Consider the following 24,334-nt stretch of genomic DNA (forward strand, 5'->3'; position numbering starts at 1 on the left):
GGGAGGGGAGAGACTATTGGGCCTGGAGTCAGGAAGACTCATCTTCCTGAATGTGGTCTCAGATACTTACTAGCTCTGTGATCCCAGAAAAGTGACTTCAACCTGTTGACCTCAGTTTCCTCGACTATAAAATGAGCTGGAGAAGGAAATGGCAAAACCACTCCAGAAGCTTTGCTAAGAAAACCCCACATGGGATCATGAAGATTTGGACAGGACTGGTGAAGACTAAGCAACTGCCTCTATAGCACTGGTGTCAAACAGAAAAGTCTATTTCGTTAAACATTTCTTTTCAACATTTGCCAGCTTCCATCTCCAGCATAGGCATCAGGTGATTATCAAATGATCACTTGCTCCCTCAGGTAATAGGGGATTCATTTTCCACTGAGGCAGTCCAAAGTAGAATGGCACTTAGGGGAAGCCCTCATTTTTAGGACATTTTTTCATAGATTGAGCTGAAATCTGGCTTGACTACTTCCACTCCTTGCTCTTAGCTATGGCCCTCTGGGGACAAGTAGAACTAATTTTTATTTCTCTCCTAGTTGATAATCCTTCGAATAAATATATGTGATTATTTATATTATATATACATTTTTATTGTAAATTCCCCTATTCCAATAGTTGGATATATTAGAGGCAGATTTGACTCTATCTCGGGGAGAATTTTCTAGCAGTTGAACTTTTGGTTGTTGTTCAATTGCATCCAACTCATCATGACCTGGTATGTGGTTTTCTTGGCAAGTACAGGAGTGGTTTCACATTTCCTTCTCCAGTGGATTAGGCAAACAGAATTAAGTGACTTGTCCAAGGTCACACAGCTAATAAGTGTCTGGGGCTGAATTTGAACTCAAATCTTTCTGATTCCAGCACTCTATGCATTGAGCTGCCTCAATGGTGCCAATAGTCCAATTTTATAGAAATAAATAGAAATACCTATCTTGTGTAAGGTGTTGAGCTCCCTATCAGTGGAAATGTTCCAACAGAAGCTGGATGGATACCTGTAAAGAATGCTGTGCAGGTAATTTGTGAACAGGGTAGAATGAAGACCTCTGAGGGTCCTTCTAATTCTGAAATCTATGCTATCTTCTAAGTAATTATTGCATTTGCAGGGAGTGGGGCAGACTGAAATGGGACAACCACCTTTGAGATAACCACCTCTGAATCAGCCCCCTTATGGTCCTTCCATTCTCTGGGAAGTCAACTTCAGGATCCTGGTCTTAACCATCTTTCTTGGTAACCCCCCACTCTCTTCTTCTTCCCAGAGTTTGCCTTCCTCACCTCTTCCCCATCTTCCTTAGCTCCAATCATCTTCATCAGTGTCCATATGGGCTCAGATGGGCCTGTGATGAAGGATGTTCCTATGTCCATAACTGCAATACAACCATCCTTACAGGACACCACATAAGACTTGGCAGTCACCCTGTATGGGAAGGTCAGAGACAGAAAGAGGGTTCATAGACCACCAGGGTCAGCCACTTGCCCCCACCCCCAGAGCCTTAGAGCCTCAGATTAGGATCTTGGGGACAGAGCAAAGAACAGATACAATCCTTACTTTCAGGGAGTTGATATTTGGATAGAGTAGGGGGGCAGAAGTGATGCTCCAAATACATGGAAAGGACATTTCAGAGAATGTGTCATATAGGTGGAAAACAGTTTAGCGGGGGTGGGGGGACAGTTAGCTGGCTCAGTGGTTTGAGAACAAGACCAAGAGATGGGAGGTCCTACATTCAACTTTGGCCTCAGACACTTCCTAGCTGTGTGATCCTGAGCAAGTCACTTAACCCTGTTTGCCTAGCCCTTACAGATTTTCTGCCTTGGAACCAATACACAGTAATGACTGTAAGAGAGAAAGTAAAGGTCAAAAACAATTGAACTGAAACTGGGGAGATTTCCTAGAGGACTTTGGACTAGAGCTTCCATGTATTAGAGGAGAGGGAGGTGGGCAGAAGGAACTAGGTCTAATGATTAATGTTTGTAAAGCATTTCTTCATAATTAATTCATGAAGGAGGTATAGGATAGTACCATTAATCCCATTTTACAGATGTGATTGTCAGATCCAGGATTGAAACCCAGATCTCCAATTCCAATTCCAGCAGTCTCTTATTTTTATCAAGCTGCCAAATCCTTGGATTGTTAGGGTTAGTACCTCCTTATTCTCACCTCCCTCCAAATGCCTTAGGATTACTCCCTCTGCCTCCTCTCATGAACACGCATTTGTATTAAGAGTCTATGGAAGGGGCAGCTGGGTTGCTCAGTGGATAGGCCTAGAGATGGGAGGTCCTAGGTTCAAATCTGGCCTCAGACACTTCTCAGCTGTGTGACCCTGGGCAAGTCACTTAACCCTGATTGTCTAACCCTTGCCTTTTTGTCTTGGAGTTGTTTCTAACAGAGAAAGTAAGGGTTTAAAAGAAATAGTCAATGGCAGTGTTCTCTAAGGAAGGATATTAGTGGATAGATAGAAGTCTTTCCAGAGGTATCTGAATATAGAGAAGTGGGTGACAAAAACTCTTGGGGTTGGCAAAACATTAGATTTGTATGGATTTCAGGGTGCATTAGGAGGTGGAATGGAATTAGAACCAATGGTGATTCCTGACCCTTGCATCTCGATCTGCCAGAAGTCTGAACAGCTGGTGTTGATGTAGTGAAAGTTCCCTTGGAAATAGTTGGGGTCAGTGCCTCCGAGTATCAGCTCTCCGACTTCCCCTGACTTCCTGAAAGGCAGATGACAATCTTTTCACCCTGAGGTCTGAGGAAATAGGGAGAGGGGTTTGGAGATTAGGGGCAGTCAACAAACATTTATTAAGCATCTATTACATGTCAGGGACTAGGCTAAGCATTGGACTGGGCCATGGGATATAGGAGGCCCAGGCCCTAAAGAGTGGTGCTTGGCACCTCAGAAAAGATTCTGAGAAAGATGCGAGGAAAGTAAGGGTAGGAATGCATAGGATTGTGACCAAAAGGGTGGGGAGGGGTGGGGTTGTTTCAGAGAAAATCAGCAGTCAGCCTCCAGTGAACCTGGGCCTCTTTGGGGCCTCTCTAGGCTGGTAGAGTGGGTGATTTTGGGTCATGCTACAAAGGATGCTCATGGACAGGGAAGCTGGAGTCATGTAGGGATGGGCTTGGATTTCCTGTAAAGAGACAGGGAAGAACTGATGGAATTATTTAGCCACTCCCATCTCCCATCCCTTTCACAGTTAGCAAGCATTTCATTAGATCTCCAGGATACCCCTAGCACTTTTTTAACCAGACTTAGAGGTGGGAGGTCCTGACTTCAAATGTGATCTCAAGACACTTCCTAGCTGTGTGACCCTGGGAAAGTCACTTCACCCCCATTACTTAGTCCTTATTGCTCTTTTGTCTTAGAACCAATACACAGTATTGATTTGAAGATGGAAGGTAAGGGTTAAAAATGAAACACAAAAAAACAACATGGCACCTCACAGATTTCAGAACACATCTCATTAGCTAGTGCTCCCAAGATTGGAGCAATAGACATTTAGAAATTAAATGAGCCAGGTTTCAAGTCAGTGTGTACATGTGTGTATTATATGCCTTCTACTGGACATATAAGCCACTGTAGGCTCCCTCCTCTTCTCTGCATCTGAGACTCTCAATATTCAGCCTCTTTCCTGCTTTGTTTGATAAGTGGTCTATTGTGGTAGAAGGGAATATTCCCATCCAAGGTGGAGATCACAACCCCCAACTCATCCATGTCCCATTCAACTGTGTTCCACGCGCACTTGTGGGGAGTTCTCAGGGGATCTTTCCTTGTCCTTCCTCTTAATCTTCAGAACTTACATGGAAACTGATGGAATTTTCATTCATTGTCCCTTATTCCCACGACTTGATCAATATACATCCTTTTCTGGTAACACAAGTCTCTGATGTAAAATGGGAGCTAGTAAAACACATAGAGAGGAGGGCAACTAGATAGTTAAGTGGGTTGAGTTCCTGGCCTAGAGATGGGAGGTTTTGGTTTCAGATATGACCAAATACCCTTCCTATCTGTGTGACCCTGGGCAAATTATGTAACTGCTCCATTGCCTAGCAATTACCACTCTTCTGCCTTGGAATTATTAATTCTAAGATAGAAGGGAAGGGTTTAAAAAACATTTTTAAATACATATAGGGAAGTGGCCAAAGAAGCAGGAAGAGAAATAGGGAAATGCTAGGTCATGGAAGGTCAGGCCAGAGTTTTGAGAAGTCAAGTAAAGTAAGGAAAACAATTGAGTTTGAAATTAGAAGGTTGCTGTTATCCTTCTCAGCTGTGTGACCCTGCGCAAGTCACTCAACTCCATTTGCCTTCTGTCTTAGAGCTGTTACTAAGACAGAAAGGAATGGCTAAAAAAAACAAAACAGGTCACTGCTGACTTTTTAGCAAAGATGCCTTCACCTTACTTGAAAATTTCTCTGCATCTTCTTGGAATTATAGAATTTTATAGTTGGAGGGGTCTTCACAGGGCACCTAAGGAGGATCAAGAGCTGTCAAACAATGCCCCTGAGCATCCCAAAAGCCTTGAGTATGGACCCAGATTAAAATGGAATTTGAAAATATTCAAGAAAACACAGAAAATATCAACTTCTTATTTTTGCAAGTCAACGTGTGGCCCATACGGATTCCTATGTATGGTTTAGTGAAGCCCCTTTTCTATGTGAGTTTGATGCCATGACCCAATGTCTAGCACAAGCCTGGAAAGTATCCTTCCACTATCCCATACCTTATGCCCGAGTGTCCATTCAGCCTTTGCTTTAAGAACTCTAGTGAGAGGGAACCCATAATCTCACAAAGCAGCCTCCACTCTTCTCACACAACTCTAGTCATTAGGAAATTTTTTTCCTGACACCAGCCTAATCATCTCTATAACTTCTCTGGATTGCCACTGGTTCTGCCCTCTGGGAATAAATAGAATGAGCCTAATCTCTTTGTAACATGGCAGCTTTCCCAGTACTAGAAGACAGCCATCATGTTCACCACCCTCCCTAATCTAGTCTTCTTTTTCTCCCAGCTAAACACTCATGACTCAAAGTTCTCTACCTTTGTGGTTGCCCTTCTTTGGACCCCGTCCAGACTATCAACATTCTCTTTGACTTGTGGTGCCCAGAATCAAACAGGGTCTTCCAGAACTTGTCTGTACAAGTCATGGGACTGGTCAGTAGTACTACCTACTACCTCCTCTGGAAGCTCTGCAGCCTCAAATCACAATCGTTTTTTGGGGGCTGTCGTAGCCCATCATTGACTCCACTAAATTGGCCCCCCGACCTTTCTCCATCAAAGGGCTTCCCCCTACCTTGTGCCTGCAAAGTTGATTTTTTTTAAACCATTCAAGACTCTCTATGGATCCCTGTGAAATTTCACGACATGAGACAGTCTAGTGTTCTAGCCTCCGGAGATTTGGGGGGATCCTGACTGTCCTATAGAGTGTTAATTATCCATCCTATCTTTATGACCTCTGCAAATGGGATAACCATGCCATCTAGAACTATCCTTTTCTAGCCACATAAGAAGAAATATCTCTCTTCCTTTCTAAGACTAATGCCTCTACCTCTTGGTTTCTGGTGCCTCCCTCTTATTCTTCAGGACCCTTTCTCTATCAAGCAGTCCTTCTTGATTTTTCCATCTCTCCTTCTCCATTGACTTTCCTCTACTCACAAGAAATTCAGGTCCCCAGTATCCTTTTTTAAATCTTACCTTTTGTGTTTGTGTCAATTCTAAGACAGAAGGGCAGCAAGGACTAGGCAAGTGGGGTTAAGTGACTTGCCCAGGTCATATAGCTAGGAAGGACTTGGGGTAAGACTTGAACTCAGGTCCTCCTGACTCCAAGCCTGGCACTCTGTCTACTCTGCCACCTAGCTGTCCTCCTTATTTCATTTTATTCTGGTTAGGCTATACTTTAGAGTGTTGTGACAGTCTGGCATGTGTTTGATGCTTCTGACCTAGAGCACTGAGAAGTTAAGTGATTTTCCCAGGGCCAAACAGTCAGGCTATATCAGAGGCAGAACTTAAACCCAGGTCTCCTAGCCAACTCTATTCACTCTCTCTCCAATATGTCCAGAGCTAAATTAATTACCTTCACATCCTCATTAGTCCATCCCTTCTGGATTTTACTACTTCACTGAGCAGGATATCACTACTCTCTCATTCACTCATGCTAAAAACCCAGGAATCCTTGATCTCTCTCTCTGCCCCAACTCCCAGAGCCAATCTGTAAGTCTTTGAATTTCTTTCTTTTTCATGTTTCCAGACTCCATCCTCCTCCTTTTCCATTACCACTACCCAGTGCTGCCACTCAGTCCAGGCCCTCATCATCACACCCTTGGACTATTTAATAGCTTCTTAATTGCATTCCCTGCCTCCAGGGTCTCTCCCTTCCAGTCCATCCAAAGCAGAGCAGCTGCCAGTTTAGTCTTCTAATAAGACAGCTTTCTAGACATAATTTCTTCTTCTACTTTCCCCAGTTCAAAACCTTCAATAGCTGCTCCTTATTCATGAGATCAAGTCCAAATACCTCATCAGGGTAATTAAGGAAATCCACAGTTTCACCCCAGCTTACCTCTTCTTTAGCTAGCCTTTTCCTCTTCAATCTTATCTCCTACTCTTCCTCACAACAAATCCTCTACACATCTGATTGTTTTCCCCAAACACAGCAAGTGCCTTTCTGCCTCAGATCTCTGCTAACCAAGTTTCCTTGCCCTTCCCCTCCTTGTATCTAAGACCTACCATTCCTTTAAGGCCAAAATCTAATCACTCTTGTGTCTGGAGACCTTCCATAAGGGCACATAAACTCATAGAATCTAGAACTGGAAGGGACTTTAGGCATTTCATAATCCAACCCCTTCAAACTGAGGTTCAGAGGGATTAAAAACTTATCTCAGCCATATCATTGCTGGGTTTGTACCCCAAAGAGATACTAAGAAAAAAAGACTTGTACGAAAATATTCATAGCTGCACTCTTTGTGGTGGTAAAAAATTGGAAAATGAGGGGATGCCCTTCAATTGAGGAATGGCTGAACAAATTGTGGTATCTGATGGTGATGGAATATGATTATGCTTCTGAAAGGAATAATGAATTTGTAGAATTCCATGTGGTCTGGAAAGAGCTCCAGGAATTGATTCAGAGTGAAAGGAGCAGAACCAGGAGAACATTGTACACAGAGTGATACATTATGGCACAATTGAATGTAATAGACTTTTCTACTAGCAGCAATGCAATGACCCAAGACATTTCTGAGGAATTTATTAGAAAGAAAGCTATCCACATCCAGAGAAAGAGCTGTGGGAGCAGAAACATAGAAGAAAAACATATGACTAATTACTTAGTTCAATAGGGATATTAGGGTTTTGATGTTAAAAGATCATGCTACTATAAATATGAATATCATGGAAATAGGTTTTGAACAATGATACATGTATAACGCAGTGGAACTGCTCATAAGCTCCAGGATGGGGGAGGAAAGAGCAAGGGAATCATGAATCATGTAACCATATAAAAATATTCTAAATAAAAAACAGAAATACAGAAAAAAAAACTTATCTCAAAGGGGCAACTAGGACCCTCATTGCTTAGCCTTACCACTCTTCTGCCTTGGAACCAATACATAGTAATAATTCTAAAATGGATGGGAAGGGTTTAAAGAGAAAAAAAAAACTTATCTCAAGGCCACTTCAGTAAGCAACAGAACCAGGATCAGAACCCAGATTTTGTGACTCCAAACTTTAGGTTCATTCTACCTTACTCCACTGCTTTCTCCTGATGGTCACTGTCATTCTTACCTATCATATGCTTCCTGATCTTGTTGGGTAGTTGGGTTTGGAAAAGAGTGCTAGAGGACAGAGCTAAGATGGCCCCAGAGTAGCAGGAACTTCTTAAACATCCTTTCAACCAATTACTATGAAGTGTCTCAAAAGGACAGAAATTAAAATCAGAAGAGTAAAGGGGCTCTCGTGCAGGGTTCAGTCTTAAAGGTAGACAGTGTTGGGGGATTTCCATGCTATAAGGGGACAAAAATACATTTATCAAAGTGTGAGTTGATCACCCCTCCCCAACACCACCTACTGCATCTGTAATATTAAGGTTAATAAATGATGATAATAAGGAGGATAGTATTATATATACTTTGCTAGATATTCACAAATATCTAGTTCTAACTGCCTTGGAGATAGATAGATAGATAGATAGATAGATAGATAGATAGATAGATAGATAGATAGATAGATAGATGGAGATAGTCTATTTATTTGTATTATATAGTTAAATATTAGGATTAATATAACCAAGATGCCTAAACTCTAAGGGAACTAAATTCTCCACCCACTTTCCTTTTCATCACAAAACAAATTTCTTCTTGGTCTTGGAAATTGACCCAAGCTACTCTTTCAAACCCCTTATCATTAACTAAATCCCAAAAATGCTATCTTACTAAACTAACTAAATCCTTATATATAGGTGAAATTATCTATATTAAAGTTGTCTCCAAGTAAGCAAAGACAGTGAGCCAAAATGTCAGAGGATCACTGAGCAGAGTCAGATGAGAGCCTGGGCAATCTCTAAATTCTGTGGGGCTGGCTGAGGGCACCACAGTTACACCTGAAGGCAGTGCTCTGCCTTGGCAGTGAGACTTGGGACCCAAGGCTGAAGAGTGCAGAGCCTGGGCAGCAGAGTGTGTAGCTTGAGCAGATTCAAGGTGGGCCACAGTGGAGGCAGCTGGGACTGCAAAAATAGCCTCAGGGCAAAACACTCTAAAGTGTGCTACTTAGAGAACAGCCTGGAAGATACTGCCCTGGCAAAGCCCTGGGAGAAAGAAACTAGGAAAGCAATGTCCACCAGCATGCAGGAGCCACAATCCACAAATAGCAAAAGAAACAAGCAATAGCAGAAAAAGCTTTTGACCCTGGATAATGTATATGGAGAAAAAGAGCAAAATACAGAAGCCACAGCAGAGAGTAACAAACAAGCAAACACATCCAAACTTTCCTCCCCAAAATGAAATTTGGTCACAAGCTCTCAAGGAACTCAAAAAGGAGTCCAAGAAAGAAGTAAGAAAGATAGAAGAAAAATGAGAAGAAAAGTGTAAAAGAGTGCTAGCCTTGGAGTCAGAAGACTTGCTTCTAACCCTAGTTCTCCTTTCTATCTTTATGGATTTGGGGAAATCATTTAATATCTGTGAGTTAGTCTCCTTATCTATAAATGGATGCTCAGTTTAGATCAGTAACACACACACACACACCTCTTCCCTTCTGTCTTAGTGTGAATTCTAAATGGCAAGGGCTAAGCAATTGGGGTTAAGTGACTTGCTCAGAGTCACACAGCTAGGAAGTATCTAGGCCTAGTTTTGAATCTAGGGCCTCCAGACTCCAGGCCTGGCATACTATCTACTGTGCTACTCAGCTGTGCCTCAAAATAATATTTTTAACTGTATAACAAATATAAGAATTCAAAGCAAACCATTTATATTAATATAAAGATTTTCTTCCCATTCTAGATTCATGGACCCAGGTAAAACTATCTACAAACCCCTTCTATGTCCAGGAACCCCAGGTTAAGGACCCAGGGAAATAATCTCTAAAATTTCTCCTAGGTAAAAAATCTATGCTCTTAGGTGGGTCTCCATGTCTTTCTAACTTGGAGTGTGAACCCCTCAATCCTGGCTAGGATGTCTTCTTATCCTGCTCTTCAAAGGATACTCCTTTAGATTCTCAGTGAATAGAATCCTAAAACCTCACAGTTTTTAGAGCTGATTAAACTTTTCTCACGATTCTATACTGTAAGGATTATCATCATCATCCCCATTTTACAGATGAAGCCACTAGAGAAATTTGATGGCTTGCCCAAGATCTCAGAATTAATGAGTGTTGTAGGCAAATGTTTCCATTACAAGCCAGTGCTCTATGCCCTATAGCATGCTTCTTCAGGACTTGGTAGAAATGCCTCTGATGACTGAGGGTGATGGGACGGGGGAAGAGTTCTATTGGTTTCAGAGAGGATTTTGGTCTTTGGGTGGCTGAATATGGACCTGAGTTTGTGTATGTGTGCATGGGGGGGGGAGGGGGGAGAGGTTGTACCCTGGCAATTCATATGTCTTTTGTGATTCATGGAATGCTGGAAGCATATGGGACCTCAAAGATCCCCTTATCCTTATCTTTATTAGGGTCCATCCATCCATTAGGAGAAAGCACCTCATCCTTATCATACTCATCTTACAGAGGAGGAAAGTGAAGCCAAGAGGGGGGAAGGATTTGCTTATAGACAGAAGGCTGAGTTAGTGGAAGAGTCAACTACAACCAGCGTTTCCTCATTTGAGGCTAAAATTCTCCTGCATCATGTGGCTTCTCTCAACGCTCCTGCTTTGTATTAAGGCATCCAATTAAATTATTATTATTATTTTGCTAAACCCTTCTTGTGTATTGGTTCCAAGGCAGAAGAGTGGTAAGGGCTAAGCAATGAGGGTTAAGTGACTTGCCCAGGGTCACACAGCTGGGAAGTGTCTGAGGTCAAATTTGAACCCATGACCTCCCATCTGTAGGCTTGCCTCTTAGTCCTATCCACTGAGCCACCTAACTGCCCTCAATTCAATTCTTACTAAACACAGTGTTCATTTTTTGGGGTATTTGTCATTACAAATGTTCAGTCTTAAACTACCTGCCCCTACATTCCAGGTGGTGTGGGCTTAGAGAATGAATCCTGACTTCAGTCTCAGTCTGAGTCAGACAGGAGGAGGAGGTTGAAGCTGCTGCCCACACAGTCAACCAAAAGACACTTTGCTGTCAAAGAAGTTTGTATGAATGGGACCTTGAGTAAAAACAAAGCAAGTCCAATGGCTGCCTGTGAATCTAGACATGCACTTGGTCACTGAAGATAACACCTTCTAGTAGAACATTATGTTCATCTCTCGCTCATTGCTGAGCTCTTCTTTTTGAGGGGGTAAAGAGAGTGCTAAAGATCAGTGATTTAATTGATCTAGGGAGCTCTGGGTGAAGGGAGAGAGATCCTTGTATTGGTGTAGATTGGTATAAATCATGGACATTGCCTCACCACTCTCTTGGAGATGAAAGTGACTTGTTTAGTCAAGGAAACGGTGACAAAAAGGAGACTTAAACACAAGTTTTGCTCACTTAGAAACCAGCACTGACCCACTCTACTCCATTAACTCTCACAAATTTATAGAGATGACAAAGCATCACAAAATTTCCCCCATCTAGAATATCTTTTCCATTAATACCTCTCCCACATATACAGGGAACCACTGGTCTTGGAGCTAGATGCCCTGAATTTTAGTCCTCACTTTGGATAAAGAAAGGCAAAAATCACATTGGAAAGAAGTCTTTTCTTTTCTTTTTAACCCTTTACTGACCATCTAAGCATCATTACTGTCTATTGGTTCCAAGGCAGAAGAGCAGTAAGGGCTAGGAAACATGGGTTAAATGACTTGCCCAGGTTCACCCAGCTAGGAAGTGTCTGAGGCCAAAAAGACTAGATTTTCAATCAGAACACCTGAGTTCAAATCCCAGATCTCCTACTCAATTGTGTGACCTTGGGAAAATCCATGAGACAGAGTAGGAAGGACCCTCCACTTGGAGTTAGAGCAGAACTGGGTTTGGCTACTACCCAAGAGACTAAATAGCAACATAGAACAGTGGAAGAATACTTAATTTGGAGTCAGAGATTCCCAATTTGAGTCTTGGCTCTGTGTCTTAATTAACCTGTGTAATCTCATGTAAGTTATTTAATAATACTTTTTTTTGTATTTGTTATCACAAATGTCTTAAACGACATATCCTACCTTTAGGCCTCAGTTTCCTCATCTGTAAAATTAAGGGGTTGGACTCAATGACCACTCAGGTTCCTTCCACCTCTAAATTTATGATTCTATTAGTCTTTCATCTCATAATAGCTGTATGAGCAGGGACAGGTCACAGTTATCCTTTCTGAATCTCAACATTCTCATCTGTAAAATGAGGTGAGGATAATAACCTCTTACATCAAAGGGTTTTTGTGAAGATCCCACAAAATATCATCTTGTCAGCATCATTTGTCATTTTAAAGTTGTTTCCATAGCACTTTAGAGTTCCAAGTCACTTCCCACACAACAACAATAACAAGGTCCTCTCCCACTCTGGGCCTCAATCTCCTCATGTGTAAAATGAAGCGACTGGACTAGATTAAGGTATTCTTAACCATTTTTTTGGTGACCTGGGCAGCCTTGTCAGTCTTGTATGGCCCAAGGTCCCCTTCTCAGAATAATATTTTTGAATAATTGAAGGAAATACTAAATGAACATTTTTTCTCATCCAAATTCATGAATCTCCTGAAATCTATCCACAGAATCCTTGAGGATTTGTGGACTCCAAGATAAGAACCCCTGAACTAGATGATCTAAGTTCTTTCCAGTTCTAGATTTTACAATCCTGGTTGGCTTCATCTATATTAACTTCATTTTATTATGAAATTATAATTATAAAATTATTTTGTAACATCATAAAATAAGGATAATGCTCATGCCTTGTCTTTGTCACAATGATCACAGAAAATGCAATAGAGAGGTATAAAGTGCAAAATTTAGCCAAATGTTAGATTATATATACCTCTATGAATACACAAAGCGAGGTTTTCCAAAGCTGAATAAAAATAATTTTCCCATGATGTCTCATTTGGGCCATGGGATTCCCTCCCACAAACATGGATTAAGGATGCAACTATCTCTCTGAGGCACCCTGGACTCCACAGAGCTTTTATAAGTGAGTCCTCTTGCCCTTCTTGCTCCAGCAGAGGGCACAGTCATGGACACAACTCCCTTCCTTTCCTCCTGCCCAGGGTGTGGAGTCCCACCCCAGAAGAACAGCCTCACCTGCTGAAGTAGATAGAGAAGACATTTTCCTTCAGCACCCCTTGGGCCATTAAGTTGTCAAAGACAGGAGTGATTCCAATCACTGACTGCTCAGGGTTGCCCAGGCCCAGGACTCCATCGAATGAAGCCAGTTCAAAGGGTATCGTGGATAGCGTTGTGGCCTCACCAAATAACTGAGTCGCCTTCACTTCACCAATCTGTGGGTTTCAGAAGCCAGAGGAGAGAGCTGGCTGACCAGGCATATTATCCTAACAGCCTGACCTGGTGTTGACCATAGGCCCCAACAAATCACGTTACTGGCCCCTAACTGAGGATGCAGTCCATTATTAGATTTGGAGGAATTAGGTAAGAAAAAGAAGAAAAGTAGGTAGTTTGAAGACAGATTCAGAATGCAATCACTTTGAAGCACTTTTTAAAGATTGGTATGGAAGGATAGAGTGAAGATTTGAGCCCTGCTCCACCCTAATCCTCTCTGACTATGGCCAACACTCCCCTTAATTTTCCCATGACATCTCATTTGGGCTATAGAACTCCCTCCCACTGAGTTGGGCTGCATGACAACCTAACCCCTTCACTACTTCCTATGTGCCCCCTGGGCTCCAGGCTGCCTTCTTATACTCTTCCAGGATGACCTTGCTATTCCTCAAAATCTGATATCACCTAGATAAAAATATTCATGGAGTTGTGGGAGGCACAGCCCAAGTTGTCCTGCGCATTCTCCCTCAGGAATGTCCTGACCTAAAGTCAACCCAACAGATGAGGACCTGGAGGAGCACTGGAAGAGAGGAGCAGATTGGATTCTGGGCCAGACTGGAATAAATTGGATCTCTTAGTCTGTCTTTCACTGACTTCTCTACCTCCTTTAACCCCTTCTTCTCCCTATGACATCCCCAATTCCTTCCTTCCACTCCCACAGATTCCCACCCAGCCACAGTTCCAAGGGATTGATCCAACCTTCAGACTGTACTCTTCCCCCACACCCCCAATGTCTCTCTTCCAAAACAAACTGTTCTCAGGTCTCAGATCTCAAGATCTTTTCTCTCATCTGAGAGCCAATAGGATGCTGCATGAATTCATACAATAAGTCCTTCTTTACCACTAATTGGCCTGTGGTTTATCCTCTAAGCTAATATAATGTCCAGACCCAGTCACAATGCTAGTGCCCTCCCTTAAGGAGATAACGACAGGGGACTCAGAACCAGGGAAGAGATGTATAGAAGAGAGATTTTTGATTTTCTCAAATCATATCACAGGAGGAAAATAACAAGAATGGACTAGAACCTCTAAGTATTTTACCCTTAAGTGAATCACAGGCAAATTACCCACAAAATTCCATGCAAATAATCCAGATTTTCTTTTTGAGGCAGTAGCTGAACCACTTTCTAGGATTGGTATGTGGGCTCTATCACTGCTCCCTAGTGATGAAAGGGAAGTAGCAGAAGTCCATTGTTTCCCAGGATCCCTCTGTTCTCAGAGTAGGCTGACATCCATCTCCTCTCCTTAACCTTTCCCCTCTCCCACAGGGATTCCTACAGGATCCTAAATTATGGGAAATTGCTAAGGGGAGCATTATTTCCTATAGGAGGGACTCACAGTCAGTATATCCTGGCTCAGGAAACCCTCAACCCAGCCCGATGCATAGTGGATGATGAATTCAGAACCATTCGTTTGGTAAGTAGAGGATTTTGAGGCATTAAATGTCTTGTATAACTCTGGGGAAGAGACAAAGACCCAGGTGTTAGAGGAGGAAACCAGGCAGGGCAGTAAAGTCAGGAGTGCACTGAGATCAGAAGGAGATTGGGCTCCCTTCTCTGTCACTAACAAGTGACCTTCTCCGTCCAGAAAGATGCTCTCTAACATCCTACCTAACAGTCTGATTCTGCAATCTGCTGTCACTGGTGGGAGCACAGGTGGGTAGGGTTAAAAGTTCTAGGAATGTGCCTAGTTGTGTGACTGGGCAAGTCAATTAGCCCCATTTGCCTAACCTTTGCCTTCTGTCTTAGAGATGTTGCTGAGACATTAATTCAGGGTTAAAAAATAATAAAGGATGTGCCTAAAGTTGGTTGAATAGAAAGAGTCCAAAGCAAGGAAGACTTGGCTTTAACAGAGACTGGCCTGGTGACCCTTCACAAGTCTCTTACTATCCCAGAGCTTAGCTAAGACCCCAAGTCTCAGAGAAGGTGCCCATGGGTGCTATTTGAGGGGGTTTCCTCACCTGGGATTACCCATCTCAAGGAAATCCCAGGTCAGCCTGAACCCCTCAAGAAAACCTTTACAAATGTAAAAATGACGGATATCTGCTATGTGCCCCACACTCTGTCAGGCCTAAACTAGGTTTCAGTTTTGTTGTTCTTTTTTCACATATTGCAACCTAAAGCCTGCTGCAAACAACAGGAAGGGTGACTTTCATTTGGGATGGAAACCCTGACAGCACCCCCATTAGCAATAATGAGATTCTGGGGTGGCAGGGCTCCTTCTGGGAACTTCCTGGGTGGTCCTGGATAGTAGGGCTCCTCTAGCCTGTCATCTATCTGTCAGCTTCCTATTTAACCAAAGCAGTTAGCTGGTGTTTACATATGTCTGAAGATGAATGGACTCTCAGCTTATGCCTAAGCCCCACTTGCCTTACCCTAGGTAAGCCTCTGTACTCTGTTTAGGATTCCTCCTGAGCTTTGTTCCATCTTTTAAATGAATCAGCTTGAAGCATCTCTAGTCTTGGGGTGGGGGTGGAGGCAGGAAGTACACAATATATACTGGAGAAATACTTACTGATTGACTGATTGTCAGAGATAGGAGCTAAGGACCTGTGAGAGATGCTAGAATGATATTGATGGAGATCTAATTGCTAGGAGTCATGAGAGCTCCTCGAATGGAGGTTAAATGCCAAGGATGGAGCAGGTCTAAGTGTCAGTGAGGGAGGGCTAAGGGACAGAGAGGGCAATTAAATGTAGGGAATGAGAGGGACCTAGTCCTTGGCAGGGCATTGTTAAAATCTATGGGGCTTCCTAGCTGTGTGACCCTGGTCAAGTCACTTAACCCTCATTGCCTAGCACTTACCTCTCTTCTGCCTTGGAACCAATACACAATATTGATTCTGAAATGGAAGGCAAGGTTTAAAAAAAGCCACAGGGCTTGAGGGATGAGAATGGGGGCTATAAGCATGGAAACATGAGGCAAAGTCAGGGTGGGAATGAGGAGAAGCTTAGGAATTCTGTCTTGTCCAAGGCTGAGGAAGACCCAGATGTATCCTTTGGTTGGCCAGGGTCTCAATACTTCTTTAGGGGATCAGATTTGTTTTATCTTTTCTAATTGAACGAACAAGGAGGTAAAAGCCAGGACTCCTGGGTTCTATACACATTTCTGATCTCGATCTGGGCTTTTCCCCCCACTATTTAGAAAGTGAGAATTATCCCTTCCCCTATTGAGAGGATGGATGGGTAGATGACAGGATACAAGGAGAAATAACTTAGATTTAGGAAGGTTTGGGGCCAAGCACAATGTTCAAACTCCAAACTAGGAGAGCCTGGACCTTGGTGCCAAAGGGCTGGGATCTTACCAGATGTTGAGTCGATTGGGTCACATTGGCTGGAGGATACCCAAAAGTCAGAAGAGCCAGTGTCAAAAATGACTTTGAAGGTTTGGGGTGGACTGCCAATACTGATCTCACTATAATATTGGGTCTGTAGGCATAAAAAAAGGAGAGATAGACTGAGGGCAAATCACCTCACTCCTTTGGACTTCAGTTTTCTCATCTATAAAATGAGCAGATTAAACAAAATGATCTCTTAAGAGATCCTCGAGTTCTCAGATGCAGAATAGTGAACTGGAAGGTGTGAGGAACTGGCCTCCTTTTAAATCCCAGCTATCAAGAACTAACTGTGTGGCCTTGGGCAACTCACCTAACTTTGCTGAGCCTCAAGTTGCTCATCTATAAAATGGGGATGATACCTTTCCCAACTACATACCACTAGTATAAACAAAAACACTTTATAAACCTCAGAGTACTATAAAGACGTGAATTACTGTAATTCTTACTTTTCTGTAGCTTGAAGTGTTCTTTTCTTTGACCTAGAAGCTCTGAATGTTGGTTATAACATTACTAGAAGTATTCATGTGGGGGTTTCTTTCAAAAAGTGACCAGTGAGTTCTATTTCCATTTGGGCCTCTGATTCTAAGTACTCTGCATACTTTCTTTTAAGATTTCTTGAAATATATCTAGGCTCTTTTTTCAATGTGTTCTGTAGTCTATTGTTTCTTTTTTTTTCTCCTTAATCCATTTTCCAGTTTAGTCATTTTTGCTATTAAGATTCCTTGATTTTCTTCCATTTTTTAAAGCCATTTAGCTTTGTTTTATTGTTGTCTCACAGAATCACTGGTTTCTATTTGGTCCAATATAATTTTCAATGAGTTTGTTGCTTGGGCAAAGTTTTGTATCCCTTTTGCAAGGCCTTGATTCCCTTTCTAATTCTTCATTTCATAGTTCTTATTTCTTTTCCAATGTTTTTCCTCTAGTGCTTTCATTTAACTGATGAAAATAATAAAAAAAAACTTTTTCAAATATTTGTTTCATATCTTCTGGAAATTCTAGTTGAATGTGTGCCCTAGGGAACTTGGGGAGGAAGGGGAAAGCATCAGTAGTGAAAGATTTACATCTGCAATATCGGTGAGAACAACAGAGGGTACTTCATCATACAAGTACTTTTCCAATTCATGGTTCTCCAGTAGCTTTTCATTTCTTTGCATGCTCTCTTTGGCTGAGGTCATTTTCTTGAGGGCAATCCTGACCAGGAATAGAGGAAAGAAAAGACAAGCATATTAGAATTTCCCAGAGTCCCCTACTCAATCCCTTAAGATTATTTCACTCATTCCTTTGTCCCCCCAATTAAGACTGCCCCAACCTCTCAGACCAGGTAGTAGAGAGCTAGGCCTGTTTTAAGACCACCAGAGAAATTCTAGGACAGACGTATCATGGATAGTTTTACCTTAACCAGAATAAAATGTAATTGTGAAATGATTCACAAAATAAATAAAATCATAATGAAACATCAAGAAGGTTTGTGATTTTCCAAATCAATATGTGATTCAGAGGGATCCTTTTCTAGTGGAGTTTGACACCACTGGTCTAAAAGCTTCCTTGGCTCCTCTTGGTCGAGAACTTTTTCTTTCATTCAACCTTAATCCCCCAGATTATTTTCTGCATTTAGATGATTATTGCAATGCCCCAACCCCCTCTGCACACACACGTACACCCCTGCCACTTCTTCACAAGGTAACAAAGCAAAACTCTTCCACACATAATGACTGACCTATGAGTGGCTACTAGGGCTGAGTGCTGTAGACATTTGGGGCCAGCCAGCCATTCTAATGGATTGAGTGCTAGACTTTTAAGTCAGGGAGATTTGAACTTAGAGCCTGCCATAGACACTTATCAGTTTTGTGATCCTGGGTAAGTCATTTAACCTCTTTTTGTCCATAAAATTGGGATACTAATAATATATACTTCACAAAGTTATGAGACTTGAGACATTTTAAATTTAAAACTCTTACCTTCTGTCTTAGGATCAATACTGTGTATTGGTTCTCAGGCAGAAGAGTGGTGAGGGTTAGGCAATGGGGATTAAGTGGTATGCACAGGGTCACACTGCTGGGAAGTGTCTGAGGCCAAATTTGAACCCAGGATCTCCCATCTCTATTCCTGCCTGTCAATCCACTGAACCACCCAGCTGACCACAGTACTTTGAAATTTTAAAGTACAAGGAAATACTGGTTATTATTGACAAGATTTCTAGATCATGTTTTCATTTGATAAAAGGGAAGACTTTCTCTTAAGTAAGGTGGGTAATTATTTCTTCAAAAAGCATCACTTTAGTAAATTAAAAGTAATTATATTCTTTAAGTATATCAGATAAAATAATTCTTCCATATATAATTAAGCATATTAATTATATAATTAACATTAAAAAATTATTTTTAAAAGAATTATCTTCACAAAAGTTTTATGAATCTATTCCACTTGCCCTCTCCAAGGAGACTAAATAAATAATCACAATAAGGGGAGTGGTATGAATGAGATCTGAATTTAGAATATCTGTAGGATCTTGATCCACTGATACTCTTCCTTGGCCTCAGTTTCCTCATATGTAAAATGAGGGAATTGGAATAGTGATTGTTAAGGTCCTTTCCAGATCTAAATTGGCCCTATCATTTATTATTATTTTTTAATAGAAAAGAAACACTGAGCACTAGGAGGCTTAAGGAAACAAGAGAGCCATTCTTATCACTGGCATGGCCACAGAATTTCCATCTGCCCCAAGCATGGGCAGAGTATCCTTACTGATCTCTTAGACAAATGTTGGTGGCTGGGCAGAGGGACTGGGAAGAAGAAGAGCTAAGGCTAAAGGAGAGGTTTGAGTTAGAAGTCAGAAAAGCTTCCTTCCACCTCTGAGATTCAGTGATTTTCTGGAGTCCTAAGAAAACCACTTGTTGTTAGGTAGTCAGTTAGTCACATCTGACTCTTTGTGACTCCATTTGGGCTTTTCTTAGCTAAGATACTGGAGTCATTTGCCATTTCCTTCTTGGGCTCATTTAACAGAAAAGGAAACTGAGGCCAACAGAGTAAAAGTGAATGCCTAGGGTCACATAGCTAGTAAGTGTTTTAGGATAGATTTGAACGTAGGTCTTCCTGCCTCCAGGGTCAGTATTTGATCCATTGTGCAAGGTAGCAGCACAGGCAAAGGTCTAAAAGGACTGCTGGGGAAGGGAGCAGGAATGGGAATCTGACTAGGGAGTTAAGAAGGAGGTAATGCTACATGTAAACGGTAGGTGGCAGCAGAGACTCACAGCAGCCCAGCTAGAAACTGACACCTCAAGGTAGGTATAGAGGGAACAAGATGATGGAGTCTTGTGGAGAAGAGTCAGCAGTCTTATTGCTGGGACCCCTGAAGGATTTTTGCTCCTATCTGTCCACCTCAGTGTTGCTGTCTCGACTGCTATGCTCAAGCTGAGATGCATCCTTGATGACCAAGGAGAGCTCTAGCTCAAAGGGGTATTGGAGGACCTCCAGCCCAGCCTTCCATTTTAGAGGTAGGGAAACTGAGGTTAGGAGACTTGCCCAAGGTCACATCGGAGGCAAGATTCAAACCCTCTTTCCACTGCACCAGTCCTAAGTTTTATTAAGGGCTTTCCTCTTTCCCAGCACAGTCTTTCTGCTTGAAGATGATCCTTATTCCTGAATGCTCCCAAAATGGCATCCTAACCCCAAATACCCTCAACCCAAACGTACATTCATACAGGGATGTGTTGGCAAATGATTAACAACTGGCTCTCCAGAGGAGGAATGGGCAGAAGACACCATTTTATGCTTAATTTGCATTAGTCACATTTTCTCTATCACTTTCTTAAGTTTAGACAATCAACAAAAAAAGAAATCGAGGACTGATTTGTAGTTTTGCCAATTTTGGAGGTGTAGATAGATGCTCCCCTTGAAAATTAACCATCAGCTCTAAGAAGCCTGTATGATTCACTCATGACATTTCCCTTACCTAGAATTCAGCATGCTCCTTTCTTTTCTCTGCCTTCTGAAAGTCTACCTAGTCTACAAGGATCTGCCACTTTCTGCCTCTTCTGTGAAGCCTTTTCCCAGCCAAGTTTTCTTCCCAGTGTTCTGTCCTTCCTTTAAAGGCCTGTAAAATTTCCTGTCTGTCTTACATAATAGATACCTAGGTGGCACTATGAATAAAGTTGTCAACTCTGGAGTCAGGAGCACTTGAATTCAAACCCAGCTTCAGGCACTTAATAGCTTTGTGATCCTGGGCAAGTCATGTTACCCTGTTTGCCTCTGTTAAATGTGCTAAAGAAGGAAATAGCCAAATGCTCCAGTATCTTTACCAAGAAAAGCCCAAATGAAGCCAGAGGGAGCAGAACATGAGTGAAATGCTACATTGACAACTGCGCAATATAGTACTTAAGTCAATAAATGACAGCTCCAGTTCCACCATTTCTATGAAACTTTCCCGAACCACTCCCCCCAAGTTAGTTTCTCATTCCTCCAATCTTCTCAGAGCATTGTGATCTCTCCGTTGCTGCTTTCACTCCTCATCTTGAATTATAATTAAAAAGATTAATTATAATGAAGGGCTAGTTGGGGCAGCTGAGTAAATAGAGAGTCAGGTTTAGAGGCAGGAGGTCCTGGGTTCAAATCTAACCTCAGATACTTCCTAGCTATGTGACCCTGGGCAAGTCACATAACCACCATTGTTTAGCCCTTACCACTCTTTGGCCTTGGAACTGATACTTGGTATTGATTCTAATATTGAAGAAAAGGGTTTTTCAATAAAGTAAGGTGATCAGAGTCAGGAGATTCTCATACATAGTAACAGCAATAAAGAGCAATGATCAACTATGAATGACTTAACATTCATTCTAAGATGTAAGGCTGTTTTTTTTGTTTCATTTTGTTTTGTTTTATTTTTGTTTTTAATAAATGAGTAAAGTACTAACTTCCCTCCCTGGTTGAATGTCAACTCCTTAAAGGTCGGAGACATTTCACTTCCATTTTTCTATCTACAACATCAAACACAGTGTTAGCACAACCCTGTTTATCTCTTCTCCTACATAGTCTCTCTTCTCTAGTTTTTCAAGTCACTACTCTCTCTGGGTCTCCTTCTACCTGCCTGACCTCTCTCTTAGTGTCCCCCTATCTCTCCAGTCATACAGCCATCCCTCTAGAATAAGCTCTCCTATCTTCTACTTCAATAGTCTTCTGGATGATCCCCTGCCTCAAATCTCTGTCCCCTCCATTCATTCTCCACTCAACTGCCAAAGTGATTTTCCAGAAGCATGTCACCCTTCTTATTTTAGATGTTTCAGTCCTTTCAAACCCGTTGTGACATCATTTGGGGTTTTCTTAGCAAAGATACTGGAGTGATTTGCCATTTCCTTCTCCAGTTCATTTGATTAGATGATAGAACTGAGGCAAATAGGGTTAAGTGACTTGCCCAGGGCCTACTATATGCTATTATAAGAGCTATTGTAATAGCTATTATAGCTATTACAATAGCTATTACATATAAGTATTATATATAATAGCTATTATATATGTCTGAACCTAGATTTCAGCTTAGTTACATGAATCTTACTGATTCCAAGTCCAGTTCTTTGTCTACTGTGCCACTTAAATGCCCTTTATGTCACCCTCTCTACTAAATAAATTCTAGAAGGCCTTACAGTTACATCCACAATAAAATTGTTTTGAGTTGACACTTAATATATAACACCTTTTGGTTTATTATAAATATACAATAAAGATTAAAATATCTTTATCAAAGAGAAACAACTTCCTATATTAACTATGTCCAAAAATCTGTGTCTCATTTTCCCCCTCCCTCTCATCCCCCCTTCCCCAAGGAGGCAAGTACAAGAAGGTTGTACATATATTATCATATAATACATATTTCTCAATTCTTCTTATTCTGAAACCAGACACATAGTGCTCACACAAGAGAAATAAATGAAATATTAATTCCTCTGCTTGACTTTCAAAGTCCTTCCTGACCCGGTCCCTCCCCATCTTTCCAGTCTTCCCATTTCTCCCCTCCATATTCTACACTTTAGTCTCACTTGTCTTCTCTGTGTCCCTCACACAAGATACTCCATCTCTGGACCCCATGCCTTGCATTGACTGCTCCCCCATGCCTAGAAAATTTCCCTACATCCCCTTCACTTCTTGGCTTCTGCCTACCTATGAAAACAAGTTTTCATGGTATAACTCAGGCCCCAGGATGCTAAGAGACCAAGAGATTGGCCATTAATCCTTTTGAGGATTAATCCTTTTGAGCCCCTTGCTAGAACAGTTCCATGAGGATCAAGTCTTTGACTTTCCTACTTCTCATTCCCATTCCTCTGCTTCCCATACTTCACTCTTTATTAAGCAATTCATTTATTTATAAAACCCATATCTTCTGTCTTAGAATCAGTACTAAGTATGGGTTCCAAAGCTGAAGAATGGTTAGGGCTTGGGGGTTAAGTGATTTACTCAAGGTCACAGAGCTAGGAAGTATCTGAGGCTAGATTTGAACCCAGGTCCTCCTGACTCCAGGACTGGCTTTCTATCCACTGTACTACCTAGCTACCCCACTCCTGCATTACTTCTTCAAGATTCAATGTAAATACCACCTTCTACAAAAGACCTTTTACAATCTCTACCTCTGTTAGTGGCTTTCCACAGAAATTATCTTCCATCCACGTTGTCTACATACTCTCTGGTATACCGTAGCTGCTAAATAAATATTTATTGATTGTGTAATTGAATTGCATCTGAAAATAGCTCCTAGTTGATTGACTGAAGCTACAATTATGATCATTGTGGCTGAAGGAGTGATTGAAGGCTGGTAGTACTCTGTCCCTCCAAATGGCTCTATCTCCACAATGGCTTCCTCAATCCAAATGGCTCCCTCTCCCCATATCCCCACCTTCTTCCCTGTGGGATTTGGTCACACAACAATCACAAGGCCTGATTTTGTCAATTTTGCAGGTAAGAATGATTTTAAACTGTTCAAGGTTATTATGGGGGAAATTAGTTATTCTTTATGGGTCTCAGTTTCCCCATCTGTAAGAGGAAGCCATCCCAGCTTTTTGAGGGAAGAGGAAAATTGACATAGTCAACAGGTACCCCTGGACCACTTTTTCTCTGCTCATCATTTATAGCCTTAGGTACTTGCTGCTCCTTCTATTGGCTTACTGCCCTGTTGCCTATACCTAGACAGAGATCCCCTTGCTTCTGCTTAATGACTCACAGATGTTGCTTCATCCTGATTATCTATGGAAAGCCCTCTCCTCCCCAAGGTTCTTTAGTCACATTATTTCCCAAGCTTTTAGTCAGCTCAGACTCCCCTTAACCCCCTTCCTCTTGGCCTTGGTGTTACCTATGAAAGCCATCACTGGGAAGACTGAAGAAGCAAGTGATCCAGGCTACCAGCAGGACCTCCCAGCAGTCCATCCTGGTCTATCTGTCTGTCGGGTCTGAGATCGGGGCTGCTTGTTCTTTCCCAAGGCTCCATTTGCCTTTATATACTACTGAATTCTAGTTGGGATCCTCCTCTCCCCTGATTTATAGAGTGGAAGGAGAGGACTAATAAATCCCCAGCTGAGGGCTAACCCTTGGTACAGAGCCTGGTTTCACCTGTTTCTAGTCAGGGCAACAGGGGGAAAGAGGGGGAGGGCTGGTGGTGGGAAAGTAGACATCTGTTCAGTCACATCAGCAGGTCTATAAATCTGTCACTCTGGTATCACGGTGGCCTGTCCTGGGTTCCATGCTGTAGGTGACCTCAGGAATGAGATGGAAAACAAACCCTCAGTGGGTCCAGGAGAGAATTAAGCCAGAATGCAGGTTCCTGAATGGTCAGATCTGGGCTCCCTCCAGCCCACAGCCCTTGAGGTTTTCTCATCATCCTTCAGTGACCACAGAAGTATTCTCAATCTTGATCTTGTCACAAA

At 42.0% G+C, this 24,334-nt stretch overlaps 2 protein-coding genes across 5 annotated transcripts in view; one reads left to right on the top strand and one right to left on the bottom strand.

Annotated features, from left to right (window-relative positions):
• The window catches only part of LOC107651290 (uncharacterized), a 171,989-nt gene that overhangs the window by 137,147 nt on the left and 10,508 nt on the right, over positions 1-24,334 (top strand). The window lies entirely within an intron of this gene.
• LOC100017171 (renin-like) overlaps positions 1-24,334 on the bottom strand; it is an 81,753-nt gene that overhangs the window by 8,469 nt on the left and 48,950 nt on the right. For 2 of the 3 annotated variants that reach the window (XM_056815772.1, XM_056815770.1), the window contains 6 exons: positions 17,492-17,621; positions 16,398-16,521; positions 14,435-14,553; positions 12,842-13,038; positions 2,593-2,709; positions 1,276-1,417 (listed from right to left, as the gene is read on the bottom strand). In XM_056815772.1, the coding sequence (XP_056671750.1) occupies positions 1,276-1,417; positions 2,593-2,709; positions 12,842-13,038; positions 14,435-14,553; positions 16,398-16,521; positions 17,492-17,605 (813 nt within the window). In that variant the 5' untranslated portion in view covers positions 17,606-17,621. Of the gene's footprint in view, positions 1-1,275; positions 1,418-2,592; positions 2,710-12,841; positions 13,039-14,434; positions 14,554-16,397; positions 16,522-17,491; positions 17,622-23,763; positions 23,922-24,334 lie in introns of those variants that run through there. The other variant, XM_056815771.1, reaches the window with a different exon arrangement.

The sequence above is a fragment of the Monodelphis domestica genome, chromosome 2 (genome assembly GCF_027887165.1).
Source record: "Monodelphis domestica isolate mMonDom1 chromosome 2, mMonDom1.pri, whole genome shotgun sequence".
Classification (NCBI taxonomy): Eukaryota; Metazoa; Chordata; class Mammalia; order Didelphimorphia; family Didelphidae; genus Monodelphis; species Monodelphis domestica.